Source organism: Magnolia sinica, chromosome 15, assembly GCF_029962835.1.
Source record: "Magnolia sinica isolate HGM2019 chromosome 15, MsV1, whole genome shotgun sequence".
Lineage (NCBI taxonomy): Eukaryota > Viridiplantae > Streptophyta > Magnoliopsida > Magnoliales > Magnoliaceae > Magnolia > Magnolia sinica.
Genome location: NC_080587.1, coordinates 21,326,503 through 21,349,251, shown reverse-complemented (window position 1 = coordinate 21,349,251; position 22,749 = coordinate 21,326,503). Strand labels below are relative to the sequence as shown.

The 22,749-nt window shown below is 39.9% G+C and overlaps 1 protein-coding gene across 1 annotated transcript; it reads right to left on the bottom strand.

The window, feature by feature from the left end:
* Positions 1 to 12,849: 12,849 nt before the first annotated feature.
* LOC131227846 (p-coumarate 3-hydroxylase-like) lies at positions 12,850 to 21,870 on the bottom strand. Its single transcript, XM_058223672.1, has 3 exons — positions 21,339 to 21,870; positions 15,440 to 15,837; positions 12,850 to 13,660 (listed from the first exon to the last, which is right to left on the bottom strand). The coding sequence occupies exons 1-3, from the start codon at positions 21,826 to 21,828 to the stop codon at positions 13,028 to 13,030; spliced, it is 1,521 nt and encodes a 506-aa protein (XP_058079655.1). The 5' UTR covers positions 21,829 to 21,870; the 3' UTR covers positions 12,850 to 13,027.
* Between the last annotated feature and the right edge of the window lie 879 nt (positions 21,871 to 22,749).

Genomic DNA, 22,749 nt, shown 5'->3' with positions numbered 1-22,749 from the left:
TCCATGTGCTTAACCACTACTATCGTATCGCTATTTCAGCGATTCTGATTCCGTGCTTGGGTAAGAAATCCTAACCTTAATATGTTTTAGGGATTTAAATAGAGTAAATGGTGAAATAGCTAACCTATTTCATCCTGTAGGTTGCCGTTGCGCCATAGGCGAAGACTTAGTATTTAAACTGAGTTCGTTACGAGTCTACCGGTGAAAGGTACAGATTATAAATGTTTAGGTTATAGTTTTCAAGGCTTTCAATGTCAGCAATGATTTATGTTTGACTTGATTGCTGCCATATGATCTTAGTTACGATGTATTCGATAGATTATACATGTGTATGAACTGTGTATACATAATGCATTCTATGTGTTTGTTGAAATGTTTGAATGAACATGAAATCTTGATTTGTGCTTGCCATGACTAGTAATTGAGAATATATGTTTGTTGTATGTATGACAACTCCTTTGTGAAAGGATTTGCCATAATATATGCGGTAACTGATTTAGTCTATGTATGAAGTAAAGTGTAGCCTAAGTGTTTGATGAAATGTTTGAATGAAAGTATAATTATGATTTATGCTTGCCATGACTATTAATCTAGAATACATGATTGTTGTAAGTATAGCACCTCCTTTATGGAAGGATCCACCATAATATGTGTTATAGTTAATTTAGTCTATGTATGTAGTATTACGTAGTCTAAGTGCTTGTTATAATGCCTGAATGAGATTTTGTTGACGGATTGTACTTGCTAAGTGTATTAAGATAGGATTCTTAATTTCCTTAGTCATATGAATGGTTTTCTTTATGTAATCTATCTTGCTACCATGTGATTTATGGATGAATACCTATGTATGATAACATGTACTTTATGTGTTCGTTAAAATGTTTATATGAGATTTATATTGGAATTGGTTGTTACATGTTGTTTTGACTAGCACATATGAATGCATATTGTATTTGAAGTATGATTGGGGCTACGATGTAGTCCAGATAATCGGTAATGGTTTACGATCGGTGGCCGAACTGTTTTAGCTACGACGGATACGTTCGAGGAATCTGAGTCGTACGCTGATTATCCACAGTGGCTAGGCTACGAGGAGTGCATACGCGCTCCATGTTGATTAATTCAACATACGCTCGTACCAGTCAAGCTTGTCAAGTAACCCGATTGACCCGATGTATGTTCATCATGTATGGACACTATTGCTTGAACTTAAGGTACCAAACTCACTAGTGGAAACCCCGTTAACCTTGGTACCTCGATCCGCTAAGACTCATGAGCCGGACATGGTGGTATGGGACACCGTGGTCGAGTTGTCGGCCTATGTTGGGGTGACGAGCCTCCCCGTAGTGTCCAGTGAGCCACCCAAACTCGTGAGCTGAATACGGTGGTATGGGACACTGTATTCGAGCTGTCGGCCTACATTGGCGCAGCCTGGTTGTGGTCCCCAGTTGGATTAGTGACGAGCCTTCGAAATAAACTGCCAATTGGTAGGGCATTGGTGCAGTGACCTTGAGCATACTCTGAGACTGTGTTGAGGCGACGAGCCTTTTCGTAGTAACTATAGTATAAACTAGGCCTACACTGATCAGGTGACGAGCCCTTTGTAGTGACCTAGAACCGCAACATTGTATGAGATTTACTAGGATTGACAACCCTAGAATGGATCATTGTTTGAAAAATGATATAAGGGAGGTACCTTAGCTTCCCAATCCTGCTGTATGAATCAATCTAATTAAGTATTGGCTAACATGAGCATGCACCGCACTGCATGTGCTTTGGCGAGGAAAAACACTTTCGGGAGTTTGCCATGCGCGCCGTGAGATGAAGACGTTGAGGGAATATAGGCGAGGGCATGCATCATTAATACATCTCATCCTTGTATTAATCAAAGTACTTAGGACTACTAGTTGTATTACTTTATCATTACTGCTTGACTGAATTGATAACATGTTAACCTTTGCTTTATTGTTCCATTGAGTTGATCACTCACTCCCACGTTATGGGAAGGTGTTTTAAACACCAACCAGACCCTGTTTTAGTTTCAGATGATGGCGATGCTTGCGAAGCGGAGCTAGACTTTTATGATGATGAGAAGGGTTTCTCCTATATACAGCTATCAAGCGGGTCTATGTAGACCATGTTCTGATCGACAGGGTTACAGGGATGTTGATTAGACATCATTACACTTGTTATTTTGCACTTTTGGAATACCCATGTATATTCATTTTGTTCATTTTTGAAGTATACATGTATATATTTAACCTGGTAACACGTTCATACTCTGGAGACTTACAACAGTTCATATATTTTATATATTTATCACAGTCATCCGCTTGCGAAAGTTAACTATCTCTGGAGTATGATATGCTGTTTTGGTATAATCCCACTCATGTTTAATGCACTAATATGAACAACATTCAATCATCATTACCTATGTTGCATAAGTAATGCGTTGGAACTCGGGAGCTGAGCTTCTGCTCGACCCCCCAATTTTCAGGGCGTTACACATATTAACATGTAGCATATGTGGAATGCTTAGATATGAACAATGGCATATGGGGTGTTCACGATATATGTGAGCACTTGAAGCTGAATTGTGGCATGCATGTTTATTTCTTGTACATTGAGGACAATGTAGATTTTTGGTTGGGGGTGGGAGATTAGGTTTCCTAATCACAATACTTGTGCGCATTGGCACCATTCACATATAGCATATTTAGGGATTGAAGATGGACAATGGTGATGGGATTTCCTCCTCATTGCTCGACCGATCGAGGGTGATACTCGACCAGTCGAGTGGCGCTCGACTCAAAGTCTAGCGAGCTTTTGGTTTGGAAATTCCGAAGTGCTTGACTAGTCGAGGGAGGTGCTCAACCAGTCGAGGTTACGCAGATTCATGTCCGGATTTTGTGCGGACTGCATAAATTTAAGGCGGTTTTGCAAGAGGTGCGAAAGGGAGTTCTATGGTAATGCAAGAGAGTTTTCTAAAGCTTTGCAAGAGTTTGTTAAAAGGTTTTAGGGCTATCAAAGGTGAGAGAGAGAGAGAGAAAGAGAGAGAGAGAGAGGAAGTTTGTGGAAGGGAGGTTCTGCTTGTAGAGGTGATCTACTGTACACTCGACATCTCAGCGCTTTTACGTCCTCGTAATCGGTGAGATCTCTCCGTTTTTCATTATTCTCTTATTGTTCATCCACTCTTGCATGAGTGAAGAAGGTTTGATCTAAGCGGTGTGTGCTTGTGATAGGTTGTAACGTTCTACTTTATAGTGGATTTTTGATCTGGACGAGGTCCCGTGGTTTTTACCTCTTTGAGGGTTTTCCACATAAAAATCTCTTGATTGTGTGGTTTGTGCTTTGATTTATTTCATTGCATTATTATCCTATAATTCTTGTGTTTTGGGAGGTTAGATCCTAAGGTTTCGTGCAACGGCCCCCAACAAAGTGGTATCCGAGAGTTCAGGTTGGTTGAACAGAGTGAGATCAGTTCTGAATTATGGAAGGTGGCTCATCAAGGATGATCAGTCTCAATGCTTCTAACTATACCATATGGAAGGCTAAGATGGAGGACTTGCTTTATTGCAAGGACTTGTATTCTCCAATTCAAGGCATATCAGCAAAGTCAAAGGATATGTTAGATGATGATTGAAAGAAGTTGGACCGGAAGGTAGTAGGGTTTATTAGACAATGGCTGGACGATTCCGTATTCCACCATGTGTCTACGGAGACCTTAGTCGCTAGCCTATGGCTGAAACTGCAAGGGCTTTATGAGAGGAAGACAGTCGGCAATAAAATTTTTCTAATAAGATGACTTGTGAATCTCAAGTTCAAAGATGGTGGTTCTGTGGCTGAGCACATGAATGAAGTCAGCAATATATTGAACCAACTCTCCGCTATGAAGATGGTCCTGGATGATGAATTACAGGCATTACTATTGCTTAGCTCATTGCCTGGTAGTTAGGAGACATTGGTGGTGTCTCTAAGTAACTCCGCGCCAGACGAAAAGGTATCCATGGAACATGTAACTAGTTGTCTCTTAAATGAGGAGACAAGGAGGAAGTCTCAGGGGTCTACTCAGCAAGAGACCCTTATGACGGGAAGGTTGGATGATGATGGCTATAAAAGCCGATTTGTTGGTGGGCGCTGGAAGCTCATCAAAGGTTCATTGATTGCAGATAGAGGAAAGAAGTGTTGCACCCTTTACAAGGCAAGTGTTGGTGTGTGCAAGGGTGGGTTGAACGCAGCGGGAGATTAGGCTATTGACATGTGGCACAAGCATCTAGGCCACATGAGTGAAAAAGAGCTTCAGCTATTAGCAAAGAAGCGGCTCCTTTCAGACGTGACAGGTATACCTCTCAAAACCTGTATTGATTGTTTATCAGGGAAACAACATAGAGTTTTATTTGTTAAATCTGCTTCTTATGTTAATAAAGTGAATGCATTAGATTTGATTTATTCTTATGTTTGTGGTCCTATGAGGACAAAAACCTTAGGTGGGGCATTGTATTTTGTCACTTTTATAAATGACGCATCTAGGAGGGTTTGAGTTTATGCTTTGAAATCCAATGACAAGGTCATTAGTGTGTTTAAATTGTTTCATGCTATGGTCAAGAGAGAGACAGGTAGATCATTGAAGTGCATCTGCACTGACAATGGTGGTGAATACATCGGTGACTTTCATGAGTATTGTAAGTCCCTGAGTATACGGCATGAACAGACGGTTCCCAAAACCCTCAGCATAATGGTGTGGCTGAGCAAATGAATCGCACCATTGTAGAGAGAATCAGATGCATGTTATCCCATGCGAAGTTGCCCAAAACGTTCTGGGGAGAAGCAATGCACACGATAGTGTATTTGATAAATAGGTCTCCATCAGCTCCGTTGAATGGAGAAGTACCCGAGAAGGTGTGGACTGGACAAGATCTATCATACAATCATCTCAGGGTGTTTGGATGCAGGGCATCCGTTCACGTACCAAAGAACGAGAGGTCCAAACTTGATACGAAGATCAGACAATGTGTGTTCTTAGGGTACGGTGATGAAAAGTTTAGCTACAGATTGTGAGATCCGATTAAGAAGAAGCTCGTTAAGAATAGAGATATGGTTTTCTTTGAAGACCATTTATTGAAGGCACTTGTAAGCTAGAAAAGACGTAGTCTAGTTCATGAGAGCTAGAGGATATGGATCCGATTATTCCTCTCGTGGTGCTTGACGACGGGAGAGTACGACAAGATGTAGAGGACGAGGGAGTTCATACAGAAGATGGACTGAGGGAGCAGCCCCCACCTGATCCACCTGTTGAACTACAGGTGAGGAGGTCATTTTAGGACAAACATCCGTCCAAGAGGTACTTGTCGCATGAGCACATTATGCTCACTGATGGGGGAGAGCCAGAAGATTATTCTGAGGCCCTAGCTGACAAGCATAAGGGGGAGTGGTTGAAAGCTATATAAGAGGAGATGAAATCCTTGCATAAGAACCACACCTATAATATGGTGAAATTGACTAAAGGCAAGAAAGCTCTGAGCAACAAGTGGGTGTTCATAAAGAAGGTTGAGTAAAGAATTCACAAATGAGGTTCAAGGCCAGACTTGTGGTGAAAATGTTTGGTCAGAGAAAAGGTACATACTTCGAGGAAATATTCTCACCAGTGGTGAAGATGACATCCATATGAGTGTTGCTTGGGTTGGGGGCCAGTATGGATCTAGAGATAGAGCAGTTGGATGTTAAAACTGTCTTTCTTCATGGTGACCTGGAAGAAGAGATCTACATGCACCAACCAGAGGGGTTCGAAGTCAAAGGCAAAGAGCATATGGTGTGTAGGCTGAGGAAGAGCTTATATGGGCTGAAACAAGCTCCAAGGCAATGATACAAGAAGTTCATCTCATTCATGTTAAAGCATGGGTATGACAGAACGGAGTCGGACCACCGTGTGTTCACGCCCAAGTTCTCAAATGGTGGATTTCTCCTGAGTAAGAAATGGGGAGATTTGATGGAATTTCCTCCTCATGGCTCGACCGGTCGAGAGCACTGCTCAATTGGTCGAGGGTGGTGCTCGACTAGTTGAGTGGCGCTTGACTCAAAGTCCGGCGAATTTTTGGTTTGGAAATTCTGAAGTGCTCGACCGGTCAAGGACCTTGCTGACCAGTCGAGGTTACACAGATTCATGTCCGAATTTTGTGTGAACTGCATAAATTTGAGGCGGTTTCGCAAGAGGTGCGAAAGGGAGTTGCCTAAACTATAAATAGGAGTCCTAGGGTTATTCTAGGATAATGCAAGAGAGTTTCCTAAAACTTTGTAAGGGTTTGCTAAAGGGTTTAGGGCTATCAAAGGTGTGTGAAAGAGAGAAAGAGAGAGGAAGCTTGTGGAAGGGAGGTTCTGCTCGTAGAGGTGATCTACTGTGCACTCGACATCTCAGCGCTTTTACGTCCTCATAATCGGTGAGATCTCTCCGTTTTCATTATTCTCTTATTGTTCATCCACTCCTACGTGAGTGAAGAAGGTTTGATCCGAGCGGTGTGTGCTTGTGGTCGGTTGTAACTTCTACTTTATAGTGGATTGTTGATATGAATGAGTGTAACACCCTGAAAATCGAGAGTCAAGCAGAAGCTCTCTCGAGTTCCAATGCATCACTTATGCAATATAGATAATGATGTTTAAATGTTGTCCATATTAGAGCATTAAACATGAGTGAGATTATACTAAAACAACATATCATATTCCAGAGATAATTAAGTTAAGCAAGCGGAAGACTGAGATATGTATATAATGTATGTAGGTGTTTCTCAATCCTCAGAGTATGAGTATGATTCCAGGCTGAATATATACATGTATTGTCCTAAAATTTACAAAATATGAAAATGTAAATGTCTGACTAAATCATATAATCCCTATAATCCCATCGATCAGTACATGGTTTACATAGATCCACCTGATAGCTGAACGTAGGAGAACTCCTCCTCGTCTATGAAATCCAAATCAGTAGCGTAGACATCATCGCCACCTGCATCTATAACAAAGTCTGGTTGGCGTTTTAAAATACCATCTCAGGTGGGAATGAGTAGCTAATTCAGTAGAACTATAAAGCAAAGGTTAACATGTTATCAATTTAGTCAAGCAGTATAATAATCATGTCCTAAGTACTCTCGTTAATGCAGGGATGATATGCTATAATGATGTATGCCCTCGTCTGCACTCTTTCAGCGACATCATCTCACGGTCGCGCATGCAACACTCCCACTGTACTCAACTCCATTGCCAAAGGCACATGCAATGTGGTGCATGTGCGTGTTAGCCAAATTCTTAATTAGACTTATTCATATAGCAAGTTTGGGAAACTAAGGTACCTCACTTTATATTATTTACCCTAGTTAATCACATATGATAGGCAAGTTCGAGAGTTTACACTCTAAGTTACTACGAGAGGCTCGTCATCGTCAGCGTAGGCCTATTTTGTACTCGAGGTCACACCACCAAAGCCCTACCAACTGGCAATCTATTTTCGAAGGCTCATCACCAACTCAACTGGGGACCACAGGCAGGCTGCACCGGGGTAGGCCGACAGCTCGAATACAATGTCCCATACCACCGTTTCGGCTCACGAGTTTGGGTTGCTCACTGGTCACTACGGGGAGGCTCGTCACCCTAGCGTAGGCTGTCAGCTCGACCACGGTGTCCCATACCACCATGCCCGGCTCATGAGTCTTAGCGGATCGTGGTACCATGGTTGAAACGTGTTTTACATTAGTAAGCGATACCTTAGGTTCAAGCGGTAGCGTCCATACATGGTAAACACACAATAGGCTAATCGGGTTATTTGACAAGTTCGATTGGTACGAGCGCACGCTGAATTAATAGACATGGAGAGCGTAAGCCCTCCACGTGGCCTAATCACTGTCGAAAATCACCGTACGGTTCAGATTCATCGAACGTATCCAATGTGGCGAAACTAATTCGGCTACTCAATCGAAAATCGTTACCAATTGCCTGGATTACATAGTAGTCCTAATCATACTCAATTGCAATGGATAGTCATATATGTTAAGCATAACACCATTTAACAAACAATTCAAAAAAAATCTCATTTGAGCATTTTATCAAACACTTAAACTACACATTACTACATATATGACATAAATTAGTTATAGCATATATTATGGCAAATCCTTTCATAAAGGAGTTGTCATACATACAACGAACATGTATTATAAGTTATTTAGTCATGGCAAGCACAAATCATAAATTCAATTTCATTCAATCATTTCAACAAACACATGGAATGCATTTCGTATTATACATAGACTAAGGTAGTTACGACATATATTATGGCAAGTCCTGTCGCAAGGGGATTGTTATACATCTAACAAACATGAATCCTAGATTAATAGTTATGTCAAGCTCACATCATGATTTCATATCCATTCAAACATTTCAATAAACATGTGGAATACATAATATATTCAACATAGTTTACACATGTATAATTCATCAAAAACGTCGTTAACTAAGATCATATGGCAGTAATCAAGTCAGACATAGATCATTAGCTGACATCGAAAGCCTTGAAAACCATAACCTAAGTGTTTATATTCCGCACCTTTCGTTGGTAAACTTGTATCAAACTCAGTTTGAACACTACGTCCTTGTCTACGGCACAACTGCTACCTGCATCACGAAATAAGTTAGTTATTTCTTCGATTACTCTATTTGGATTCCTAAATCAATATTAGGGTTAGGATTTCTTACCCAAATCAAAGTCAGAATCGACGATGTAGCGATGGTGGGGTGGCGATTCGGCGTGTGGAGTCGTGGGAGTGAATCCTAGCAACGATCTCCCTATCTCTCTCTATTCTCCTTATTCTTTTCTCCTCTTTTCTCTCTTCTCTCTCATAAGGTTAGAGAATTCGTATGGAATGAGAGAGGGGTGGTTTAAGGCCCTTAACTAGGCTAAGAACTGGTTCAAATGGCCCCAGGGCCATGATATACTTAAGTTATAGCCAAAGAGTGTCTGTTTAGGGCAAACGGGACTCGTCTGGAGGCCCATTACACACCTGCGTCATGGATTAAGTTCTCTGACCATGGATCTAAGCTAGGTTAAGGTTTTGACCTGATCGGATTTGTGGATCGATCGTGGAGGACCTGTATCAGTTTAACAGTCATCGTCACTCGATCAGGGCCACAAGTATACTGACATGTGTAGGAAAATTTTCCTGATCTAAGGGTATAGTTGGGTTAGAATCTGACAGTCTGAAACCTTAAATTTGGCCTGTAAGCGAACGACCCATTTCACTTAAGTTTGAATTCATTTTCTAAAGATATTTGCATTTTTCACACACTTCGCTCCCGACTCAAGTTGTGCAGTTCTGGATACTATTTGAACTCAGTTCTTGCGATAGTTGTCAAGCCCAGTAAGGTGGTCATAACTGTATAGTTTCGCGGTTATCGAACTTTCGACGCGTGGTCCAAGTCCGATATGGAGTTTCGGTGTGCTCCCGAGAGCAACTGGGTTTTGAGATTGATCATAGGTTTTTAGGTAATGTAGAGTTAGCGATTCTATTGGTTTTTGGTCTTGCAGTTCGTTCAGAAAGTGATTCAAGCTAATTCACTAATTAATTCAGTTTAGTACTTAATTAATTTTTGTCTAATTTCTAAAGGATTTGGTCCTTAGTGATTTCTGCCCGAGGTGGTACTCGGGTCTTTGTACGGATTTTTCCGAGATGTTACAACGAGGTCCCGTGGTTTTCACCTCTTTGCGGGTTTTCCACGTAAAAATCTCTTGTGTTGTGTGGTTTGTGCTTTAATTTATTTTATTGCATTATTATCCCATAATTTTGGTATTTTGGGAGGCTAGATCCTAAGGTATTATGCAACGGCCCCCAACAAATGGCATGTGTGACACATTGGCGCATGTGGGATGCTTTGCACATGTGCAGCACAAGTAAGATGAATGATGGTACATGTGGAAGAATAACACATTTAGGGCGCAAGAGAAGATGGATGGTAACACATGTGGCACATTAGCACATGTGGGGCACAAGAGAAGATCGATGGTGGCACATGTGGTATAGTGGCATGTATACAACCTCCACTCTTAAGAAATGTATTTTTTCCATGGCGGAAGGAAAATGGGTTTATCAGGGGTTAAGCCTAAATGTGCCACCATTCCTCTTCAATTGTCTCACACATGTGCCACATGTATTAATGTGATAAATGAGCTATTTTCCATCTTCGATTATGCCCCACATGTGCCATCATGCCAAATTTGTGGCCATCCATCTTCTTTCGCACCTCATATGTAAAGTGTTCCGCATATGCTAATGTGTTTGCATGTGAGATCATCCATCTTCTTTTGTGCCTCACATGGGCTTACGCGTAACATGTACCACCATTCATCTTCTCTTATGCCCCGCATGTGCAAACCACTCTGCATGCCCAATGTGTTGTTATCCATCTTCAATCACTCTAAATACGCCACATATTTCAGTGATGCCAATGTGCACAAGTGTTGCCATCTAGCTTAAGTGTCTATGTGTCAAATATGCCAATATATCTCTTGCGCCATGTGTTACATATCACTTCAAGCACCTCACATGTACAACATGTGCCGCAATTAAACTTTAAGTGCCCACACATGCATACTTATGCTATGCTGCATGTGCCACTATCCATTTTTAAGCAATTCACATATACCACGTGCTAATCTGGCATATGCTACTAATTACCTAGAAATGTTTTTTATAAGAAAATTTTTCATTTTATCCGACAAAAAATTTAAAAATAAATATTAAATTTCTAAAAGAAAATCTTTTTGAAAAGCAAACAAAGAAAACAATGTTTCATTTCCCACAATATTTGAGAAATATGGTTTCCTAAGAAATATTATTTCCTTTTCCATGTTTTCTAGGAATCCAAACAGGGCTTAAACAAAAATTCCTTTTTATATCAGAACTCTAATAAACATGCGAATTGCTTAAATGGTCGCATCCGTTGATATACACGCAAAAAAAAAAAAAAAAACACGTCTTGCGTGGTAGAAATAGCCTTAAGTAACAGGCCATATCCAATAGTTGTGATAATAATTTAAAAAAAAATTCATTATACATTTGACCAAAAACCAAGCCTTATCAAGATTTTTTTTAAGAAAATGAGAGACCTCTTGCGCACAAGTATTATGCACATGTGCTAGTTAACTATTTTATTAGTCCGTTTACCCATCTGGCCAGCTTGGTGTGCATACAGATTAAAGTATAATGCAAGCATTTTCACAACCAAAGAAGGTGAGATGTTTTATAACCACTCTCCGCTTTTTGTCTCTATCAATCGTGGGACAAACTTTTACACTAAAAGAATAAAAATGTAGAAAGTGAATTTAATGAAAAAATTGAAAAACAACTCTGCTAAAAATGGTAATTTTTGAAATACTCTAACACTCTATTCCTAGGAGCCAAGCAATTAAAAATCCCTCTTTTCTTACATTGGGGTTTTTGTGGTGGCTTATTTTGTTTTTCAATTTACAGTTTAATTGAAATAAATGAGCCATTATTATCTTGACAATTTAGCCTTATGGTTTCCAACAAAAATTTAAAAATAAATATTAAATTTCTAAAAGAAAATCTTGCAAACAAAGAAAACAATGTTTCATTTCCCACAATATTTGAGAAATTTAGTTTCCCAAGAAACATTATTTCCTTTCCCATGTTTTCTAGGAATCCAAACAGGGCTTAAACAAAAATTCCTTTCTATATTAAAACTCTAATAAACATGCCAATTGCTTAAATGGTCGCATCCGTTGATATACACGCAAAATAAAAAAAAAAAAAAAAAAAAAAAAGAAACATCTTGCATGGTAGAAATAGCCTTAAGTAACAGGCCATATCCAATAGTTGCGATAATAATGAAAAAAAGAAAATAAATCCATTATACATTTTACCAAAACCAAGCCTTATCAAGATTTTTGAAAAAAATGAGGGACCTCTTGCGCACAAGTATTATGCACATGTGCTAGTTAACTAATTTATTAGTCCCTTTACCCCTCTGGCCAGCTTGGCGTGCATAAAGATTAAAGTATAATGTAAGCATTTTCACAACCAAAAAAGAGTGAGATGTTTTATAACTACTCTCCACTTTTTGTCTCTATCAATCGTGGGACAAACTTTTACACTAAAAGAATAAAAATGTAGACAGTGATTTTAATAAAAAAATTGAAAGACAACTATGCTAAAAATTGTAATTTTTAAATACTCTAACACTCTATTCCTAGGAGCCAAGCAATTAAAAATCCAAGGCTTACATTGGGGTTTTTGCGGTCTTTGACATCCAATGCTTATTTTGTTTTTCAATTTACGGTTTAATTCAAATAAATGAGCTATTATTATCTTGACAACTTAGCCTTATTTTGTTATTTAATTGTCAGTTTAATTCGAAGTAAATGAGCCATTATTATCTTTTAAGGTTATTTGGTTAAGAGAAAATTGCGGCATAAAAAGTGAGAGTAAATACACATGTAACACCGAAAGACCCATTTTTATAGTGATGCCCCTGTGAAACTACCAATGATATAATCTAATCGCTGGCATCAAATGTAACTGATGTCATCACATTTTTGAAGGTAAGTGATCAAAATTACTATTTTTTTTTTTTAGACAATTACCCTTGTAATTAGAAAACAAACAGGCCCCTAATCCCCTTGCCATCATCCTCATATAGATCTCCAAAATTGGACTAGACCATTGAGCATTCCAAATAGATCCCATTTTCCAAGTGTGGGGCTTGTTGCAGATGGAATCCCTAATGTCAGGTGGCCAATTAATCAGAGGTCCACATAAATGGGCCTTGACCCCATTTGGATGGTATAGATTGTCCACACATTAATTAAATTTTCTATCATTAATGTCACCGTACACGCTTGCATTGTGGATTGCATTCAATAGTCATCTAACATAAATCCATCGATAGTCATAAAGTAATTTATGCCCCATCACATAGCAAAGACAGTGGAAAACTAAAATGAAAGATAGAAAAGAGAGAGAGAGAATTAGAAACGCTTATAGAGATGAGCAGGCAATCTAGGGGTCGGAACGGCTTGAAGTGGGGTATGCATGAAAGTCACTAGTCCGGGATGCTCCGTCATGTCGATATCATCTACCTTAACACCTTCTGGTGGGGCCCAGTTGAAATGGTGTAACAGGTGGCCGAGCATCGATTGAACCAAGTTGATTCCTAGCTGGGCACCAGGACACACACGCCGGCCTGCGCCGAAAGGCAACAGGCGGAAGTCATGACCCTTCATGTCGATATCTTCTTCGAGAAAACGCTCGGGACGGAATGCTAATGGATCCTTCCAGACGGCTGGGTCACGACCCAAGGCCCATACATTGACATGCACGATCGAGCCCTTGGGGATGTCGTAGCCACCGAGCTTGACGTGGTTAGCAGCCTTGTGGGGGAGCATGAGAGGTGTGGGCGGGTGTAAGCGCAGGGACTCCTTGGCGACGCATTGTAAGTAAGGGAGATTTGGGAAGTCGGCTTCTGTCATGACATGATCGGAGCCGATCACTGCGTCCAGCTCCTCCTGGGCTTTTTGTTGAACTCTAGGGTTCTTGATCAGCTCTGCCATGGCCCACTCCACTACTATGACTGTTGTATCCATGCCAGCAGATATCATGTCCTATGGAAATTTCAATTAATGGAAAGGAAGTGTTTTGGTCAGTAAAGGAAGTTGGGTGAGGAGAGCAACGAATTTAACTGCCTGATTAGCACACTTATAATTAGAGAACGGTTTGCTACACTGGCAGAGTGTGATGGTTGATACACAAGAGCTCAGAAACCGTACGTGTGTATACATGACAAAATCTAAAATAAGTTTGAACCCAAAATCAGTTTGGTTTTGAACGACCATAACCAACTACTTGTGGACACTTGTTTACTGAATTAGGATTTTTATACCTGTTTTCCATCGTAGCCGTCCATTAAATGACCACCAACCGGCTAGTAATAGAACCAAACCAGCATAGTTTTGGAATGTGGTCCATCTAAGTTGGGGCAATTTGGATGGTTCAATATTAGTTATTTATATGTAGTATGTACAATTTATTTATCTAGCTGAAAAAAAAACCTATATTTTTGGTAAAAATTAATTTAAACACTTTATAATTCAAATTTGCCAAACGATATAAACGGTATAAGTGCTTAAAATAAGCATTATCAAACGGTCACTTGGGCAAAAGGGGCAAGGTGGGCTGTGATTAGGGCTAGTTGCATGATGTTAGATGGGCCTAGAGCTGATTTGGGCCGAGTTATCAAGCACAACAGCTTACTTCATATGGCTGGGCTAGCCCAACTAAAGGGTGGTCATTTGATAAAATTTATTTTCTGTACTTTTCACTAAAATTTGATATTTTCAATAATTTTTTATAACTTATTATGAAAATTTTAATTTATTAAATGTTTAAATTAAGTTTTATTGAAAAAATATGATTATAAATCAAATTTATTAAGTGCTTAATTAATTTTCATTGAAAAAATATGGACCATTTTCTCAGCTCCCTTTCCTTTTACCCAATGCTTCACTTAATGCTGAAAAGTCACGTCGGAGACATCTTTATTTGAGTAGGAGGCCTTGTCGTTCGGCTCCTCATAAATGATGTTAATTAGGATGAAAGAACTTTGTTTGAATGACATATCTAGTAAGACTTCAAAGGATTTGGAGAGTTGTCACGGTCATTCACATCAATTTAAGCAGACAAGAAGGGCGCCGAAGCTAACATTTCTAGAATTGAAGTGATGTTGTTGACTCTCCTACTTAGCTTGTGGTGCATTATTATTATTATTATTTTTCACTTTTAACTGAAATAACCCCAAGTTATTTCAACATTACAATTCAGCACTTAAATTATTTTTCAGAGTTTATTTTTCAGTCTATCAAACGGCTAGGTTCGTCAGCGGATTAGCGGGCTGCTATAGGACAAGGCCCTGATTCTTAACCATCAGGCCATGCACAGTCTATAATACAATTGTTACTCCATAGTCCAGGCTTAGATAGATCATGGTCCAGCCCAGATACGCACATAAAAAATACACAAAGGTAGCTGGTAACTTGTGAAAGCATAGCTTAAAAACTGAACAAACTCGACTCGTTATCCAACTCGGTAGGGTTGAGTTGGACTCGACTCCAATATCGAACTCAGTGAGTGACTTGGTTCAAGTCATGTCATGCCGACCAAGTAGGCGCGCCGACTCGATTGGTGAGACTGAGTCTCAATCAAATCTTGCTAGTGAGTTTCATAGCAAATATATATTGATTTCTTGTCGAGTTGAGCTGACTTGGCCAGGTTTTGTGTCGAGTTTCCGAGTTTCCAGGACTACTATGCAAAGTAGTTTATGATGGATATCTTGCAAGGTGATCATGCATTGCTATATATCATAAGATAGTTAGCCAGTGACTCACCCATAGTAGGCCAATGATGGTGTCGTCGCTGAGTTTGTATTGATCCTGTAGGGTTAGGAGGGCATCGACAAAGTGATGCTTGGCGCCATTTTTTAGACGAGCTTGTGTGTGCTCGTCCATGATGGCTTTAGTGAGTCGATCTCTACGGGCCTCATGTTTCTCTAGTGCCACTTCGTCGGTCCTGTTGAAGAATTTGAGCCACGGGACGTGCTCAGTTAAGGGAAAGGACCCGCCGAACTTGATATTGCCGTCGGTGACAATTGACTTGAGCTCCTTGCCTTGATCATCCATCCTCCCCTCCGCGTCCATCAATCGCTTCCCCAAGGCCAATCTCGTTATGTTGTTGAAGGATACTGGTGTTAGGAAGTCTCTAGCTGCCATGCTCTTCCCATGGTTGCCTGTGAAGTAACATGATTCATTAGCTCTCTCCGTTTAAATGGCATTTTCGCACATGTGTGTATGTCAAATGGCATACAAGGTAGGACGGTTTGAATTGCAAAAAAAATCATGAATTGTACATTGTAATAATAAAATTACTTATTTACATTTGACTCTACACACAAGATGACCATTTTCTAATGAAAATTTGATTTCTGCCTAATATCCAACCAGACTTCCGTTTGAGGATCCACCGATGAACATTGCTGAAAAAACATACTTATTACAGTTATCCATGTCTATACTTTGAATTCCTTGTGTCCAAACAGGCTAAGGGTAAAAGAAATTGGATTCCCGAAAGGATGTTTGGATAGTAAGTTACTTAAGATAAGCTACTTATGCCTCGAGTAACTTATCTTGGTTTCTACTTATTAAGCTGAAGTGATCAAATAACTTTAAATCAAAAAATTACTTATAATTAATCATAAACCAAACTTATCTCAAATAAGTTATTTATCTATTGCATTAAGTAGAAAAAGTAACTTATTTGGTGGAATTCAAACGAGCCTGTAATTAAACAACATGTGCCACAATCAACAAGGTAGATTAGGGCCGGGCCGAGGTTTGTTCAAGCTTGGCCCGCAAAGTAAAATTTCAGCCAAAGCCCATCTTCGACCCATGAGAGGCCATAACTAAAAAGCTCGCCCGACCCATGATGATTATGCATGGCTAGGGCTGAGTCTTGCTTGAGCTCAAGCCTAAGCCCATGCCCATGCCCAAGCCCAACTACTCTCTTTTGTGCAAGATCTAGTATGATTATAGATATTTGCAACATGGATGATATTGACACAAATGCTCTTAAAACCTTAATCCAGCTAGGCCGAGCTAAAAGGTTCTCATACTTAGCCTGAGCTCAGCCCGATTAATTAACATGCTTAATGCTTGGGCTTGAGCCGGCACCTTTGGTGAAGTCTTTGAGCCCAAGCTTAGCCAGAAAGCCCTATGGACTAATCCTAATAACCACTATTTAAAATAATGAAAAATAGTGAATTCCGCAAAATAACCATTATCCTTATCTACCATAACAGTTGTGAGATGAATTTAGGATTTCTACTTGTTATCCTTGTCTATCTCTGCACTATGAATTCTTATTATGCAGCATGCGTGGACATTTCAAGAAATAAGCGTATAGTGCCCAAACCTTAGGATTTTTCAACCAAACCAATATTGGCAATTAATTTGGGTTACTTTACATTCATTTATGTACAGATTTCTTAGTGCCTATGTATCAAAGGTTGTACTCAGTTCCCATCTGGATTGAAATAGGTTGGCTGGTACACGTGCTCCCCACCACTGGCATCATTAAAGGCATACCAACCTTAACACAGATGTGTGGAAGGGTGCACCCAAAATGGTCACATCATTGTACTTGGACATTGATGTAGAGTGGGTCGCGTACAGTTACATGGCCAAGATGGATTAGAAAAGGCCCGGTCGACGATAGAAGTGATCCAGACCATCGAACCTTAAATCGGGCGTATCTTGCAATCCGGAATGAGTTATCTAACTTAAAATATATGATTTTGGAGTAGAACGAGCTACCGAAGCCAACCAACCCTGCTATGCTGGGTTGCGCAGCCCGAAATTGCGAAAAACCCCTGGATCGACGGTCGTTTCCCTATTTTAATTTCGTTTTTACTATAAATAGTAAATTTTAGTTTGATTATAACTCTTCATCCGTCGGGCTTTAGGAGTTGCGCCCAACGTGAAAAGAGCTTAGAATAATTAGGAGAACGGTTTGGTGAAGCCAAATAGGACACTTACTATTTTCGGCCGAAAACCTTGCCCACTAGTAGACATCACGACCGTTTATAAATAGTTAAGTTTACTATTTATAGTAAGTCGCGGATTCTAGGAGTTTGAGTTGTAGTTTGATTCTAATTTCTTTCCCATTGCTTGGTACCCCTATTTAAAGGGTTGTGAACTCGTTTTTATGGAGGAATTAATCAATTTTGAATTTCTTAGAATTTATTTTTATTTTCTGCTTTCTTTCCTCGTGGATTCGAGAAGTCTCTGTGAGGATTCCAGAGAAGCTCCGTGGATTCGGAGTAGTTATCCTCATCACGTTCATCCTTGCGTCAGACATGTGCTAATCGCACTTGGCAGTCACTTGTTGGTTATACCTAACTTGCATTTATGCATTTTGAGTTTGTTAATGTTGTTTCACTAATGTTCAATTCATCCTACATGGTGAGATTTGATTGAGCTACGTGTTGTTGATAAAAATGAAAATTTAAGTCTAAAATGGGAGCTTATGCAAAGCTTGAAAGTTGTCCAAGGCGGAATATGTACTTGGCTAGGTGGTCTCTAACAATGGTACATACACCAATCAAATCATAGTAGGCAATAGAGATATTTTCAAGCAGTGGCATGCAGCCCAATCAAATCCTACCAGGCAATCCATATCTTGTTGACTCCACCAGCGGATTGGATGGTTGCTCAGCACCACCTAAGTGCTATGGGTCCACCACAAAGTATGTGTTTTATCCGCATTGTGTATTTGTTTTGCCAGCTCATTTTTCAGAAATGATTCAAAAAATGAAGTACATCAAAAGATCAAGCGGACACTAAAAAACTTCATGGGGCCACAAAAGTTTTGAATCAAGCTGATATTTGTGTTTTCCCTCCATTTAGGTCTATGTGACCTTATCAACAAGTTGGGTGGCATATAAACACTTGAGCCTATAAACACAAGTTGGGTGTATTAATCCCCACTCTTTCTCATAACGTGGTCCACTTGAGCTTCGGCAATGTTCTGTTTTTATGATCATGCCCTAAAATGAGGTGGCAAAACGAATGTATGACATTGATATAAAACATATACATCACGGTGGGCCCCATAGCATGTCACCACCCAATTTAGGTTATCCCCCTTCTATTCTCTTGTTGGCCACAACATTTAAAGTCATGATTAAAACCACAAAAATCATGTGTCACATGGCTTACTTAAAGTTTGAAATGACCTAATTATTTCAATTTCCATACATCCTGATCGGATACATCTTCTAAATTAATTAGATGGTACATAAAGAAACGATGATCTCACATCCAATCTGTAAGTCTTCCCTGTGGTTTGGCCTGCCTCAATGTATGGCTCACCAAGGGCAACATTAGGGGACACACATGATGGACAGATTGAATATCATTAAAACATAGTAGTTATTGATTTGTACTTTTGTCAGTTGGCCGGGATGGCTTGCGGGCTTTCAAGCTTGGCCCGCCTCGGGCTGGGCTTTGCTAGAGTATCTACCTTGTGGGTGGGTTCGGACTTAAAATTAGAGCTCATTTCTCACAAGCGGGCTGGGCTTGGACTTAACCGTCTTTCGCTCGCTCGCTCGCTCGTAACATTTTCAAAAGTTTAAAATTTAAGGGTATATTTGGTCCGTTGAATTGAATGATATTGAATTGTATTACATGAGATTAACATCATTATTGCACAATGATTGCATGTCTGTACCATGGTATTGGAGCCATCCAATCCATTCACTTTTATGTCTGGGATAAAAATTTTGCTGCGGGGAAACACCCCATTAAGTAAAATCATGTTTGGTGGACCATGAAATTGTAATCAATGGACCAAATTGACATATATAACTAGAATGTCACCTCTAAACAGTGTATATGGATAGACGGCATGGATAAACGCATGCATCAATATGGGGCCAAATGTGTATTGGATTTCAAAATCCATGAAAATCCTGCATAGGACGAAATGCAATTTCATGGGATCAAATGCAATTCTGTCACACCCAATCCTAAGCTTTCCTATCCTCTCCAAATGCTAATCGCACAGACCAAATGCAATTCCATCCCAACTAATTCCATCTAATACCCTCTGTCAAACGCCCCCTAAATATATTTTTTCCTCAAATTTCGCCTCTTTCACTCTGTAAGACTCATTCCTATTCAAATGCCACACTGTCTCATGAGAATCTGGAAGCATGGGAGCATCTTCCTGTCCCCATCGCTCCGCACGTGTGCTGGCTCAACGAGGGAAAAAAAATAAAATAAAAAAAAATCCTAAATCTAAAACTGTAAAAAACATATTTTTATTGAAAAATAAAATTTTTTATTGGGTTTTCTACATATTCTACGAATTTTCGTTTAGCTCATGTTTTAGGTTTTTGGTTTGATTTTATACATAAAAGAAAAAGAAGAGGAATCAGCTCAAATGGGAGGAAAATGACGTTTCATCTGGTGTGGTAGGCAGGTATGTAAATTTCAACGATATCTTTTGAGCTCCCAGAGGGCTTTTTCCCTTTGTCGCGACTAAACATAGCTAAAATCTGTCATTTTGTTAGGACCCACATGCTGTGATGGTTTACAATCATAACAGAAACTTATAAACCCTTGAAAATAACATTTTCAATGGCTCATTCTGACAATCTTCATGTGTAGACGAATGTGACCCCTTGAAAATAACATTTTCAATGACTCTCCTCCCAATATCAATGGTCAGTTTATTTTTATTTTTTTAAGTGCAATTATTGCTACGTAGTAGTAAGTGAAGTCGTCTAAGGGCCACGTGGAAGGAAATGCTAAGAAATTACATGCGACCCGGAAGTGGCAGCCAACGCGTTTCATCTGCCTTTTTTTTTTCAGGGCAGGGATGCTGACTGTGGGGCTCACAGTGATACATGTAACTTAAATCCACACTGTCCAACCAGTTTCAAAGCTAATTTTAGGGCATGTTCTAAAAAATGAATTAGATATTATTATTAGATGGACCACATCATAAGAAACAGTCTTGATTAAATACCCACCATTAAAAACTTTATAAAGTCCACCGGAATGTTTATTTACCATCCAACCCGTTGATAAAGTCATAAAGACCTATTTGAAGAGCCCACATAAATATCATCTTGATTCAAACCTTTTGTTGCTCACAAGACGCTTTTAATGGTTACTTACTACTGTTCCTTGTACTATGGTCCATCTGAGATTTAGATCTACTTCATTTTTTGAATCATGTACTAAAATGAGATTTCAATATGGATGGATGGTGTGGATGTAGTCACATACATCAACGTGGGCCCCACAGTCCGTGGTCCCACGCACCTCGGCAGATCCGGGGATCCACCGAAGCCGCCCTCCAAAAAGACTTCAATAGATTTGTTGGGTTACAGTACAGTGTTAGTTTTGCACCATCTAAAGTTGGTGGAGATTCATCCACCGAACAAATGTGCCATTATAGTACAGCAATCCAGACCGTCCAAGCTGTGGGTCCCCTTATGGACGTAGCATATCTTGAAAATCACACTGACCCAGAAATCCTAACCATCTGATCAGCACATATAAAATGAATCGCTAAAAGTAAAATATTCAACGGTCCAAATTCAAACAAAAGAAATAAGATAGTTAATATTAATTTCCCATTGCAATTTTCTTTCAGGTATGCTCCATCCACCCATTTGGACAGTCTGGATTTTAAGAGAGAGAGAGAGGTCCTACGTACACATACCCGGCTTGGTGCAGTCTCTAAAGATGGTTTCAATCATAGCCGTCACTTCATCCTCTCTGACGGACCTGAGTGCCTCAAGCCTCTTTGGAGTGAACAGCTCCACCTGACAAACCTTCCTCACCTTAACGTAATGGGGCCCATAATCAGCCCATATCAGATCCTGGCCATTCCTACTAAACAGCTCGGCCACTTTCCTCCTCGGCCTATCAGCCAGCATTTGATCATTATCCTTGAGCACTTCCTTAGCCATTTCAGAGCTCGACACGACAACGTTCAAAGTCGATCCGAACCACACGGATATGATGGGCCCATACGTGCTGGCCCACGCCGCGAAGCACCGAAACTTCACTGGCTTTATGTCGTAGAGGTTCCCAACAACGGGCCAGGGCTTGGGGCCCGGAGGGAGCTTGTATCTGCGCCATAGGAGGAGCTTGAAGGCCAGAAGAGAGAGGAAGAGTATGAGGAGAGAGAGTGGGAGAGAGAAAGCCATCGGGGGAATAGCACATACACCACCTTATCTTGTGGTGTATGGCCCTTGACCAATTTAGACTACTTTATATTGAGATTAGGGGTTAGGTTAGGAATCCAGATCTTCTGTTTCCAGCGCATAGGGATTTTCTGTTTCTGGAATTTAATTGGGCCACGTCATCTGCGCTGACATCAGCACAGTTATTTAGTAAAATAAAAAATGTTTACAAAAACAAGCCTGACTGCTATGCAATGTTACATTCATGTACCATATTGAATGATGCGTATTAGCAGCAACTCGGGATTGTGGGGCCCTGACTGTGGGCCCACCTCAATGTACGCGTTATATTATAACTCCGCTCCCATCCGATTTTCCAAACTAATTTAGCTATTTATCTAAAAATAAAGCAGAAACCATTCCTAAATAGACCATAACACGCGAATGTGTAGTCACTGAGCGGGCACCATAAACACAAATATCAGCTTGATGCAAAACTTTTGTAACTCTAAAAAGCTTTTAATGACCAATGACTAGTGTTTCTTGCGGATGTGGAAAACCTGAAATTTAGATCTGATTTAGTTTTTGACCAGTTTTCTAAAATAAGTTGGCAAGATAGATAGTTGTATTATGTATATAATGTCGTGGCCCTACGGTGAGGTCCCACCCACGTCTTGGGATCCCATGTAATAACATAGTTTGTTTATACCTGTTTTTGATATACTTACATAAATCATTGAGATATCACCATGTGTTGGTACTATACATTATATGGTGGGCAAAATTAATCTACTCAAAGGTTAAGAGCATTGTTTACATATGATTTGACTCGGCCGGATCAAACTGTCTAAGGAGACGCCATATGACAGCCATGGCCATGTAATATAGATGACTTTAAAGAAGAACTAGAGACATGCATTTTAGAGAGCATTAAATGGCATATAT

Coding starts and splice junctions, on each gene's coding strand:
- LOC131227846 (XM_058223672.1), bottom strand. CDS start 21,828: ATGGCTTTCTCTCTCCCACTCTCTCTCCTCATACTCTTCCTCTCTCTT. Junction 15,838..21,338: donor TAGAGACTGCACCAAGCCGG/GTATGTGTACGT, acceptor GTTACTTCACAG/GCAACCATGGGAAGAGCATG. Junction 13,661..15,439: donor CCATCATTGGCCTACTATGG/GTGAGTCACTGG, acceptor AAATTTCCATAG/GACATGATATCTGCTGGCAT.